Genomic DNA, 13,432 nt, shown 5'->3' with positions numbered 1-13,432 from the left:
TCTCATGCTGTTTTCATTGGCACGAGTAAATACTTAGGGCTTTGGTGTCATTCACCTACCACATGCACATATAAAGAATTCAAATGAAATAAAATGGAACTTTTTCTTTTTTCAGCACAGCCTGCCACTTGCACCCAGTGGTTACGTTCACAAATTCTCCGAGTGATTGCAACTTATTGCCACCAGGTGGCAGCAGTGTAGACACTGCTGGATTAATTCAAAACTATCGATACTGGAAAAGGCAGACCAGGAAGGAATTTATCTATGATAACTCAAGAGGCAGTGCCCTACTCTTTGAAGCTAGGTCAGGGTGTCTCAGAACGCGCAGCTACAAAACAAATTCAATGAAGAAGATGACACATGTGCAGTGTGTGGTAGATCTGTTGAAACAATTGAACACCTCATAATCAAATGTGATGGTATCCATCCGGATGTCGATGCAGGCACAGTCACTCTTCCTGAGGCCCTAGGGTTTAAAGATAACAATGGTCATGTAAATAAATCTGCAGTGGAAGTCGGCAAAAAGCGATTGGAGGATTGGTGGCTAAAAAGCAGAGATGTGGCATAAGGTTAGAAGTGTAGGAAACCGTAGGTAAAGAAGATGGCGAATCTTAATGAGAACTGACAACACAGTTGAACAAAAATAAAGAAAGAAAAGCTGAGCATGGTGACAACTGCCACCACCCCGTTGTAAAGGGGGCGCTCCTATCCATCCATCCATCCTGCCACCTGGTGGGCACAGTTGCAAGCACTCGAAGCAGATGTTGTATAGCAATAGCCAAGTCTGGTAGGGTTCGCCGTGGTAGCTATGTGTCACTGCAGTACTGCAGGATGTGGGAATGCTGGCTTTCCGCCGTCGCCTTTGCGCGGCTGTTCCGGCCTCCCGCGTTGTTTCTCCTCTTTCCCTTGCTCCCGCCTCAGGCGGTGGAGAGGCGGCTGGGTGACTAATCACTGTCATTTAGCCACAGCTCCGCCCCGGCTCCCCAAGGGCCTTTGCCATTGGCGCCTTTTGGCGGGAAGTCGGGATCCGCTGGGCGGCCGCGCACCCCGCGACCGTCCGAGCGGGGCCCAGAGAGAGAGATCCCTCCGAGACAGCGAAAGGTGCGTACGTTACTGTTTGTCCGTGCCGGCCTTTGCCGTTCGGACCAGTGCTTACTCGAGCTCGCCCGCACGTGTCCTCTGACCTGCAGCGGCTCGAGCCTGTCCAGCGGGGTCCAGCGACCTCTGACAGGCGTACCTTGCGTTGAATGCCCACTCTCTCTCGCAACCGGCCCAACGGTCGACACGAGAGAGAGATCACAGCACTGCCGCGGGGACATTCTCCTGCAGCGGCGTGCTAGCGGTGCGCATTACTCGAGTCGCTTCGTGCGCGCAGCGGAGCCTTGCTCCTCGCGCGCCCCCGGGACGGGGTGACTATTGAGTGTGTGTGTATCAGCTGGAGGACGATGTGAATAAACGTCTCCTTTGTGAACTTGGAGGCCTATTTCTTTGCGGCGAATCGCTCTCCTCTCAGCGGAGGTTGAGTGCACCGCATCGGTGTCCCAGTGTGTGTGTGTGGTGACGGCTGATCGGGGCCCTTGGCTCGCGCGAAGCTCGAACCCGCGGTGGGTGGTGGCCTTTGTCCACTTAGAAACCCACAAGCTTTCACGTGCTCACTCGCCAGCGAGATCCGTTATCAATCCGTAAAGGCATGGTGAGGAGAACAGAGATTGGTGGAAGGCAGCAGAGCTTTGCCATGACTTTTTCGCTACAGAGGCAGACAAGTCTGCTGCGCCGTTTGTTTTTCAACACAGCAGCGTTGAGGCTCCCGCTGTGGAGAAAATCCGGCGGCGGCGGTGTTGTGGCCGAAAAAGGAGGTAGCCCACCTGCCACCTAGGTCATGTGACCTTGTGACGTCATCCCAACCTGCCCACTGTGGCAGGTGGCAATGATTGGTCGCGAAAGGTTGCTCGGGAAGAGCAACCTATGTCTCGCAAGCACCCCGAATGGCTGTGTTTGAAACGGCTACCTCCAGATCCAAAATGTGCTCCAACCTTATTGGAGCCAGCCTAACCCCAAGAGGTCAAATTTATCTTGTTACAGTTGTGCATCGTTAATATGGACACTTTGGTTTCCGAGAAAAACTACATAAAGCGCCTGCAGTAACAAACTGCAAAGTGTACAAACACCATGCACATTCTTGGCAGTTGAATGCAATAATGACTGACAGCCGTACTAGTGATCTTCTCAATAATTTAATAGCAATCGGAAAGAAAGGGAACGTGTGTACCTGGTACAATCGCAATGGAGGTGAATATCATCACCGTAAGAAAGAGTGTACAAAATGAAGAGAAAGAATCGCTGTATGCAATTTACATATGCGGTGCACTCTGTCAAGTTGTTGCAGGAAACACACACCCGCATGGCAATGTTACAGCTGTTGGCACCTTCACGAAACAGCAGCAGATGAAATAACATCCATATATAAAAATAACTCAGCCCTATGATTACAACCTGTTTATGTACAAAACGCAGCCACGCTGAAGCTGCTGCTTGCCAGAGATGTTAGCATTCTTCTAGAATGCGCAATCTCGCATACCGGTACTGAACTGAGTGCTGATGCCTGAAAAGCACAAAAGGGCTGACCCCGGCCGCACAAGAAGTCTGCACAAGATGAACAAGTCCCTCGAGCGTGCAGTATCCCAGTCCCCTGCCACATGCAGACGAGAAACAGTAGTCCCCGCTCACCACGCCCCCCAGCAGAAGCCTCGAACAGCTATTGACCACCTCGTCCACATCTGGCTTCGCCAACATCTCTTCCACCGTCGGCCTCGGCACTTTCTTCTTCTTGGCTTTGACGTCCTTCGGTTTCTTCCGCAACCTCCGCAGACGCTCGCTGGGTGCCTGCGGCAAACCGCCGAAGCTGTGCTGCTTCAACGCGGACATGTCTTCAGCTGTCGGCAGGGAGATGGAGTCGAACCGCTTGGGAACGCCCTTCGAACAACTGGTCAGCTCGACACAGACGAGGGACTGAGAGAGGTCCAGGCTTGCCGCCCGAGCTGTGGCGCGGATGTCGTCCAGCACTCTGGATGCCGCCGTCTCGGTTGCTGCCGCGCCCTTCTGCCTCTTTTTTGCTTCCACAAACAGGGCTGCCAGCCTTCGGAGGACTTTGCGGTTCCTGAGAACATAGAACGGCGTTTCCTCACTGTGCTCCCCAGTGGTGTCGGGTTGATTCAGTGCACGCCACTCCCGAACCAGCTGAGCCCAAGGGAAGAAGAAGGGACATGAGATGCGAAGCGTCTTGAATGATGGCCGCTTGTCCGGAGGGTACCTGGAATGATACAAGAAAACAAAAATTTCTTCTCTGCTTTGCCACTGGGAGCAACCAATGCAGTAGTCCACAAGCTTTCCGGTAAAGAAGAGCTGCTATACGACAAATTTTCAGACGCCTAAGGTGCACACAAGTAATAAGAAGCACTGTTCAGCTTTTTTGCTGATGTTCGCAAGGCAGCTAAAGATGCATTTACTGTTGAGACATCTGGAGTATAAAACTATTTGTTCCTGCTATTCTATTCAAATTTGCGACGCTGATGGTGACGTTGAGGAAATTGTGACCTCCACAACTGCTGTCAAGATGGATAGCTCTGTGGCCTAGACCCACAGATCTATATGAGCAAAAAAAAAATATTGTATTAATGTAACAGCATTAGAGTCCACATTCTGCAAAAATGGTGGCGCATGTCACGGAATTGGCCGACTGGTCAAGAGACGTCGCGTGACGTTGTGACGTCATCACAACCTGCCTGCTGTGACAGGTGCGGTAGCCACTCATGCGTCCGTGTCATCCACAGTGGCACGGAAAAGAGTTCAGAACTCCCGAAATTCTGCACATTGCACACAAAGCACTCCAGCCAGGGAATTTTAATAATTTGCATAGACCGTGTTCGTATCACCGAGATTCTACTGTAGATGATTTTGAAAGCGCTTACTGTGCTGTTCAACCTTTTTTGTGTGTCAGAAGCATTCGAAATATTCGCTTCGAAATTATGTGAAAAGAAAAACCACTATTCGCATATGCCTAGTTATTTGTCCTCGATGTCCCAGGCCTGTGCACAAACAGGCCTGGGGTGCGACCTGATTTCGGTGAATAGAACCGACAACGCACTTCCTCACCGGAGCAGAATTTGGCCACCCTGGTGTAGTACTTGGCCGCAACCTTGTATGAACAACCCAATTAACCCTAGGCCCTCAGCCCCCAGTGGCTGCGGAGCAGCTGACCGGGCCGGCAGTCAGACCTGTGACGCAGCGGAGGGTGCTAAGAATCATTGGCTGCGGACAGGCCGCCATTGGAAACTGAACCTAGCAACGTTTAACGCAAGAACCTTATCCAGTGAGGCTAGTTTAGCAGAGCTGTTGGAGGAATTAGCGGGTATTAATTGGGATGTCATAGGGCTTAGTGAGGTTGGGAGGACAGATGAGGCGTACACAGTACTGAAGGGCGGGCACATACTGTGATATCGTGGATTAGCACACAGACGAGAACTAGGTGTCGGATTCCTCATAAATCTGGATATAGCTGGACAAATAGAGGAGTTTTATAGTATTAACGAGAGGGTGGCAGCTATCGTAATTAGGCTTAATACGAGGTATAAGCTGAAGGTGGTGCAGGCCTACGCGCCTACATCAAGCCATGATGACCAGATCGTTGAAACCTTCTATGAAGACGTGGAATCGGCGATGAGCAAAGTAAAATCGCAGTAAACTGTACTGATGGGCGACTTCAATGCGAAGGTAGGCAAGAAGCAGGCTGGAGACCAGGCGGTAGGTGACTATGGCATAGGTTTAGGAATAGCAGTGGAGAGCTTTAGTGGAGTTTGCAGATAGAAATAATTTACGGATCATGAGTACTTTCTTCCGCAAACGAGCCAAAAAGAAGTGGATGTGGAAAAGCCCCAATGGTTAGACCAAAAATGAAATAGACTTCCTACTGCGCGCTCACCCTGGCATCGTAGAGGATGTGGAGGTCCTCGGAAAGGTCCGTTGTAGCGACCACAGAATGGTAAAGTCTTGTATTAGCTTCGATTTGAAAAGGGAACAGAGGAAATTGGTGAAGCGGAAGGCTCTTAACAAGTTAGCATTAAGAGGGAACGTAGAGGAATTCAGAACTAAGCTGCAGAACAGATTTTCCGCTTTATCTAAAGATGACGACCATAATGCTGAAACAATGAACGATCGTCTCACAGATATAATTACGCAGTGCGCCGCAGAAGTAGGTGGTAGGATCGTTCGACAGGATACTGGGAAGCTATCAGAGAAGAAGCTATCTGATTAAGAAACGGCAATGCATAAGGACGTCTAACTCCATAGATAGAATAGAGTAGTAGAGCTGTCGAAGTTAATAAATAAGCGCAAGGTAGCCGACATCAGGAAGTTTAAAATGGAGAAAATCGAGCATGCTCTAAAGAGCGGAGGTAGCCTAAAAGCAGTGAAGAGAAAACTGGGCATAGGTAAAAACAAGATGTATGCGATAAGGCAAAGAGGGCAATGTCATTAGCAATATGGATAAGATCGTTAAAGTAGCCAAAGAGTTCCGCACAAATCTATACAGTAGCGAATGCAATCAGAATGTTACCGAGAGACAGTAGAGCACAGCAATGGGACATCCCACCAGTAACGAAGGAGGAAGTAAAGAAAGCCTTAGGAGCAATGCAAAAGGGGAAAGCAGCTGGTGAGGATCAGATAACAGCAGATTTGTTGCAGGATGGAGGAGAGATTGTGCTCGAAACACTAGGCACCCTGTAGACGCATTGTCTTGGGACCTCGAGCGCACCTAGAGCTTGGAAAAACGCTAACATTATCTTAATTCATAAGAAAGGAGACTTCAAGGACTTGAAGAATTACAGACCTTACAGGACTTGAAGAATTACAGGCCTCCAAGGTATTTACTAAGGTAATCGCTAATAGGGTCAGGACAACCTTAGACTTCAATCAACCAAATGACCAGGCAGGCTTTCGTAAAGGATACTCGATAATAGACCATATTCACGCTATCAGTCAGGTGATAGAGTAATGCGCAGAATATAACCAGCCCCTATACATAGCGTTCGTTGATTACGAGAAAGCATTCGACTCAGTAGAAACCTCAGCAGTCATTGCGGAATCAGGGTGTGGAAGAGTGTTGTGTGAAAATATTCGAAGATGTTTATACCGATTGCACAGCTACCATAGTTCTCCATAAAGTCAGCAATAAAATTCCAATAAGGAAAGGTGTCAGGCAGGGAGACACGATCTCGCCTATGCTATTCACTGCCTGTTTACAGGAGGTATTCCGGGGCCTGAAATGGGAACAGCTGGGGATAAGAATTAATGAAGAATACTTAAGTAATCTGCGATTCACTGATGACATTGCCTTGCTAAGCCACTCAGGACATGAACTGCAAAGCATGATCAATGAGTTAGACAGGCAGAGCAGAACGGTGGGGCTAAAAATTAACGTGCAGAAAACCAAAGTAATATTCGACAGTCTAGCAAGAGAACAGCAGTTCGCAATTGGTGGCAAGGTGCTGGAAGTAGTAAGAGAATAGTATGTCTACTTAGGGCAGGTAGTGACAGCTGATCCGGATCATGAGAGGGAAATAACTAGAAGGATAAGAGTGGGGTGGAGCGCATATGGCAGGTTCGCTCAGATCATGAATGGCAGTTTACCAATATCCCCCAAGAGAAAAGTATACAACCGCTGTATCCTACCGGTACTCACCTATGGGGCAGAAACGTGGAGGCTAACAAAGATGGTTCAGCTTAAGTTAAGGACAACGCAGCGAGCTATGGGAAGAAAAATGACAGGTGTAACGTTAAGAGATCGGAAGAGGGCGGAGTGGGTGAGGGAACAAACGCGGTTTAATGACATCCTAGTTGAAATCAAGAGGATGAAATGGGCTTGGGCAGGGCATGTAATGCGAAGGCAAGATAACCGCTGGTCCTTAAGGGTAACGGAGTGGATTCCAAGAGAAGGCAAGCGTAGCAGGGGGCGGCAGAAAGTTGGGTGGGTGGATGAGATTAAGAAGTTTGCGTTGATACGGTGGCCGCAAATGGAGAAGGACAGGGTTAATTGGAGAGACATGGGAGAGGCCATTGCCCTGCGTAGTCAGGCTGGTGATGATGATGTCCCTTTAGTGAATGTGGTGGGCAATGAACCCAAGCCTTTTGTTGTCCAAAAATCTTCAAAGCTGCTATGGCCAAGCCTAATTAATCTAACCTCTGAGGAACCCTGAAAATCATTCTCACTTGCGCGCAGGTTGGACAAGGAACCAAAAAAACAAAAGTAAGAAACTCTGACCACTGTGTCACTGATACTACGGTTCACGCACATTTCCACTCGAACAGCAAGACGGCAAGATGCACAGCCCTTCGCAACACTTAGTAAAAGCTCAATACAGTAGAATCTCTGTGATAAGAAATTCAAGGAGTGGCGAAAATTTTCGTATCACACAAAAGTTTGTACCACCAAAAAAGAGCAAAATCCATTTTCAAACCTTCCAACACACATGAAACATTTATTTTTTGTTGAAAGAAGTCGCCGAACCGAAGTGTGGCCTCGCATTCGGGAGGTGCTGGGTTCGATCCCCAGTGCCGCTGGGTACCCACCGGTTTCTTTGATGGGTACAAGATTTCCCCTGGCCTGGTGCTCGGCTCTTCTAGGGTGAGATGCTTGGGAAAAGGGTCTAGACCACACAGTTGCCTTGACGGATGAGAGATAAGTTCCCCCGTCAAGCAACCCTAAATCCGCCTCGTGCCGTAGTACCCCTTCTTTAGTACACCTTCTTTTACGCGAGATCTGACAGCAGAGAGCTTTAAAAACTGAAAAATTGAGTTGCTGTGTTCTCCCGCACAGACTCGGACGTCACAGTGCGCCGCAAAATATCGAGGGTGTGCATCGTTTCTGCTACCTTCGGCGGAGGGTTATCACTGCTTCGGTAGTCGTGATCTTTGTCACTGCATGGAATGTCAGGCTGTGATGACGCTTCCTCCACGATGTCTTCAACTGTGCGGAGACCACAGGTGGCAAGATTGTCATCCGCGGTGGCAGTCGACGCCAAGTTGGTTCCAGACATCGGTCGGCATAAGGCCTGACACTTGCGAGGCGGTAGCCACTGCGGATTTGAAAATCCCACACTTCGCGGAACAATTGGCAACGGTCGCAGGAGTGACGCGATCCCAGGCCATTGCGAGAAAGTGCACAGCGTCCAGAAGACTGATCTGGAGATTCGCGTCCTTCCGTTCAATCTTTGCGAGGAGGCAGTGCACCAACAAAGCCTTGAAATGGTGTTTAACATTTCTCATAATTCCAGCATCCAGTGGTTGTAAATGACTCGTTGCGTTAGGGGGCAGGAACACCACCTCAACACTCGGTAGCGTCATTTTTTTCGGGTGGGCGGTACACTGATCCAGCAGCAAAACAACTTCTCTGTTTTGGCAAGAAATTTTGCAGTCAAGGTAGGTGACAAATTCCATGAACAGAGAAGACGTCATCCATGCCTTTTTGTTCACCTTGCAGACGGAGGGCAATCGACCGGCTGCCTTAAAGCATCGAGGCTTTTGGTACTTGCCAATGACGGTCAGCGGCATCTTTTCTGATCCGTCGGCGTTGCAACAAAACTGTTACACGCTGTTTGCTTTTTTTGTCCGCCCTGGCAGGCATCGCCTTTAAAGCACAAACTTTTTCGGGCTGGAGATTGTAGAACAGCCCTGCTTTGTCTACATTAAAAACATCACGTGCCTCATATCCCACTATGTAAAACGGCAGTGTGGTTGGCATCCAGTCTTCCACGGCAGAGGAGCCGACTTTTTTTCCTTCGCCACATACAGTCTTGTACGAAAGGTTATGCCGTACCTTCAACCGGTGAATCTACCCACCGGAGGCCTGAAAGTTATCAATTCCCAGTTTGAGTGCGATGCCCGCTGCCTTTTCGCGAAGCACTTTTCCGTCGATGTTGACGCCGGCCGCCGTGACCTCTCTGAACCACGTTAGGAGAACCTCTTCCAACTTGACATGGCGGGCAGTTTTCGCTTCTTTTGAATTTATCGCGAAGCCCTGCACATTTTGCATAATTTGGTCGCGCTGACCAACGATCATTGGCAACGTTGACAGCGGTAGGCCTAGTTCCTTGGCCATGTCAGTGCGCCTTTTCTTAGGCTCTTTGTCCACCATATTTAAAATTTCCAATTTGTCCTTAAAGGCCAGTGCTTTCCGCTTCCGTGACATTGCAGTATCCTTTTGCGTTGCCGAGATTCACGATCACAAAACGATGCGCTGTCAACACGTTGTCAGCCTCAACAAACGAAAAAACGAAACACACGCTGGCCGCTGCAGTGGAGACTCTGGAAAGAGCAAGAGTGGGGCCTGCGGGGCGATGGAGAAATGTGGAGAGGGCTGCAGCAGCCGCCGGGCTGGTTTTTGCAGAGAGTAACAACAAAATAAAAAAAAAGTGGCAGGGAGTGGGGGCGCAGAGGGCGAAGGGGAGCGCTCCTTCGCCAACTTCGCTGCTGCCATGGATTCCCTAGCCGGTTTTTTCCCGCTGTTTTTTATTGCAAAAGCAATACTGCGCTAGCTTTTGAGCCTTCAGCATCATCCCGGCGGATCCACGTGTGACCTTTAGCTTGACCTCTGTTGTGGGGTTTGATGCCCTCCGACATAGACAGCATTGTAGACTGCGTTGATTTGGAGGAAAGGAAAGGCGCCTTACCAACTCTGTGGTTTACTGGACACCTCAATAGAACTTTAAGCTAATTCCCATGTTCATTGATGCCCTCTGACATAGACTGCATTGATTTGGAGGAAAGGAAAGGCGCCTTACCAACTCTGTGGTTTAGTGGACACCTCAACAACACTTTAAGCTAATTCCCCCCTTCATTGATGCACTCTGACATAGACAGCCTTGTAGACTGCCTTGATTTGGAGGAAAGAAAGGCGCCTTACCTGGACACCTCAATAGCACTTTAAGCTAATTCCAGGGTTAGACAGCAGCACTGTACACTGTGTTGATTTGGAGGAAAGGAAAGGCCCCTTACCAACTCTGTGGTTTAGTGGACACCTCAATAGAACTTTAAGCTAATTCCCATGTTCATTGATGCCCTCTGACATAGACTGCATTGATTTGGAGGAAAGGAAAGGCGCCTTACCAACTCTGTGGTTTACTGGACACCTCAATAGAACTTTAAGCTAATTCCCATGTTCATTGATGCCCTCTGACATAGACTGCATTGATTTGGAGGAAAGGAAAGGCGCCTTACCAACTCTGTGGTTTACTGGACACCTCAATAGAACTTTAAGCTAATTCCCATGTTCATTGATGCCCTCTGACATAGACTGCATTGATTTGGAGGAAAGGAAAGGCGCCTTACCAACTCTGCGGTTTAGTGGACACCTCAACAACACTTTAAGCTAATTCCCCCCTTCATTGATGCACTCTGACATAGACAGCCTTGTAGACTGCCTTGATTTGGAGGAAAGAAAGGCGCCTTACCTGGACACCTCAATAGCACTTTAAGCTAATTCCAGGGTTAGACAGCAGCACTGTACACTGTGTTGATTTGGAGGAAAGGAAAGGCCCCTTACCAACTCTGTGGTTTAGTGGACACCTCAATAGCACTTTAAGCTAATTCCTGTGTTCCATTGAGCACTCAGGCTTTCGCCTTTCATTACTGTAGTCCCTAAAATTGCTCCTAATTTGTTTTTTCAACCTTCCGGGCTTAACCGAGCTAAGCCTCTGCCAATTTTTTTTTTCTTTCACGCGTGTGTGCGTTATCTGTGCTACGCAGCTGCACACGCTTTTCTCGATGTGCGTGCGCACGGGCCTCGAGGGTTGATACCGAAGTTCATATCACCCGTCGCGAAAAGAAAAAGTGTTCAGAACATCCAATTTTTTGCCCATTGAACGCAATACAATTCGGCCGGGAAATTTTATGAATTTGTATCACATCGAAATTCGTATCAGCTGAGTTCGTATCACCGAGATTGTACTGTACTTTGACCCCTGTTTATTCGAAAATCCTGACAGTTCAAGCTGCCAGCTCAGTCCTCAACAACGCCCATGTAACTCTATGGCATCCGATACTCGCTAATTCGTACGCTGCAGGTCTTGCACCGATAAATTTGAACGGGCTCCCGAAGGGAGGCCGCATGTAGGCATGACTAGCGCAGGAAGAGATCGTCGAAATAGCCCTACTCAAAACCCGAGTTCCATGCTGCAGAGTCGCTTGTGTACCTCCAACGTGCCGGCAACATAAGGCGTGATGACGAACGGTTTGCCCTGTCTCCGAGAAAGTCCAACCGCTTAGTTCGATTTCACTTTTCTCAGCTTCGTGCCAGCCCACAGCAACAGTGGCTCAATCAGCCAGCCAACCTAACCCAGATGATCCCCATTCAGGGTGCTTATCTGGTTCTAAAACTTCGGAAGAGTCTCCCCGTTTCTTTACCAAGGGTAGACTGAGTTGCCATCCAATCACTGTCTATTACTGCGCTGCACTCGCGTGCATTTCTGACACAATTCTATTATATGAATTTCGGCTATATCGGAACTACTTTACAATTTTTTACCCATTCGCTATGACAAGTCCCCACTGTATATTCATCTCCCACATTCATGTCATGACAAGTGAATCTGTCTTTTCCGCTTTCTATTTGGCAAAAATAGGAAACAAAGGCACATGAGAATATTGCAACGCTCTGTACCCGTGTGCTTGACCCCCAAAGTCAACATGTAGGGACTGAGACGGTTGAATATCACGGGTCTTGTTTTCTTTCGCTGCCCAGGTGGGGACAAGGGCCAACACAGGGCACCACCATCCCGAAGCTACTAGGACAGCATCACAGTCATGTCTGGCAACAAACAGCCGCATCTATACAACACCATACATCATATTTATAACGAGCCCCTCATTCCCCTTCCCTTGTTTGCTTAAATGCTTAGCGAGGGCCTCGGTTCTGGCAGCCTTGATGCCATAGGAAGCATAAGAGGGTTCTCACGCAGCTTCCACCCTCGCCGTTCGATGGCGTTCTACGTCACATCAGCGGTAACTCAGGACGTGCTACGTCCGCCGCTTAAGAACGTGGGTGGCGCTGGTGAACACTCCCAAGGTTAGGTTATTTGTAAACGTAAATACCCCCGAAAGCAGAAGATCTGACAGCCGTCGCCGTAGCTCAGCGGTAGAGCACCGGACGCGTAATTCGGAGGTCGTGGGTTCAGATTCCACCGGCGGCATGTGGTTGTTTTTTCTTCTGCTTTCCTAATCAATTAGCTTTAAGCGATAACATATTCAGTCATACTATAAATTGATCAACACCAAAAAATAAAGAAATTAATTTTTTTAAAAATCCCCTGTGCCTCTTGGTTTCTGTGGCTGTTGGCCTCTCTCACTATACATCAATGTCATCCTTCAAACTGCACAAAGCACCAGGAATGCAACAGTATGCAAGCCCAGAGACACACAAACCAAATGGCACCTTACTCAGTTGAAAACTGTCCTAAACTGTCCCTTGTATCTTTTTCAAAGAAAAATGGTAAAAAAAGCGTACAATTTCAAATATTTTAAATTTAAGCATAACTTACCCCCAAACTCTGAAAGCTTCCTTACCCCAGTAAGGAAGCCTTCAGTGCAGTGAGGCCCCTTCATGTCAATCTGAAAGCTTTCTTACTGAGGAGCCCTAAGTAATACCCCTGTCAAGCGGGCGAGTTAAGTGCACTTACGGGGAGTGCGCTTCGGCATCGCGAGTGACACTTTGGGCTACGCGGTGCTAAACGAGAAAGCAAAGCGCACTCGTAGTAAAAAAGAAATGGTGGAAGAAAATGAGCGGAATTTCTGAACAGGACGATGGAAAAGAAAAAGGACTCATAATATTTGATTGTTTAACGTGATAGCACCAAAAAAACGAGGTTCAACAGTTTTTAACGATGAAAAAAATGAAAATAGAAGAAAAGCCAAGACCAGCCAAGTCTATCCTGAATTTTGACAACAAACAACATGGCGGCAGGCAGCGATGTTGCATCTGATCACGTTTACTTGTTTTGTTGCTTCGCTTGTAGCTATAACCAACGAACTTTTTTCTGAAAACAGTGTTATAGCACGTAAAATAAAGTTGTAAGTATACTTTTTATGCACTATAAATTTTGTACCATTGGAACCGCTGGCGTCGAGGCTACGCACTCGGCCAGCAAAGTGTGGTCCGTGAACGCACTCCTAGCGGAGTGCACTCTTCCGCGAGTGACACTCCACTTGCGTCGTTTAGATGCGGCAAAGTGTACTTACAGCGAAGTACACTCTCCGTAAGTGCACTTAACTTGCCTGCTTGACAGGGGTATAAGGTCGTCCTTGGTGCGTTCTCAAAGTTAAGGCAGCTACTAGCTGCCTTCATGCGTACTTTCGTCACTCCTGGCCCTAGAGGAGCGCTTCACTG

General features: G+C 48.4%; 1 protein-coding gene across 1 annotated transcript in view; it reads right to left on the bottom strand.

Moving 5' to 3' along the window:
- Positions 1-2,218: 2,218 nt before the first annotated feature.
- The window catches only part of Pop1 (POP1 ribonuclease P/MRP subunit), a 45,026-nt gene continuing 33,812 nt past the window's right edge, over positions 2,219-13,432 (bottom strand). The window contains exon 10 of the mRNA XM_089553151.1: positions 2,219-3,310. Within this exon, the coding sequence (XP_089409277.1) occupies positions 2,545-3,310 (766 nt within the window). The 3' untranslated portion in view covers positions 2,219-2,544. The remainder of the gene's footprint in view (positions 3,311-13,432) is intronic.

The sequence above is a fragment of the Amblyomma mixtum genome, chromosome 7, assembly GCF_055824585.1.
Source record: "Amblyomma mixtum isolate Tamu chromosome 7, ASM5582458v1, whole genome shotgun sequence".
Lineage (NCBI taxonomy): Eukaryota > Metazoa > Arthropoda > Arachnida > Ixodida > Ixodidae > Amblyomma > Amblyomma mixtum.
Note: the sequence above shows the minus strand (reverse complement) of the source record. Positions and strands in the feature narration are given on the sequence as shown.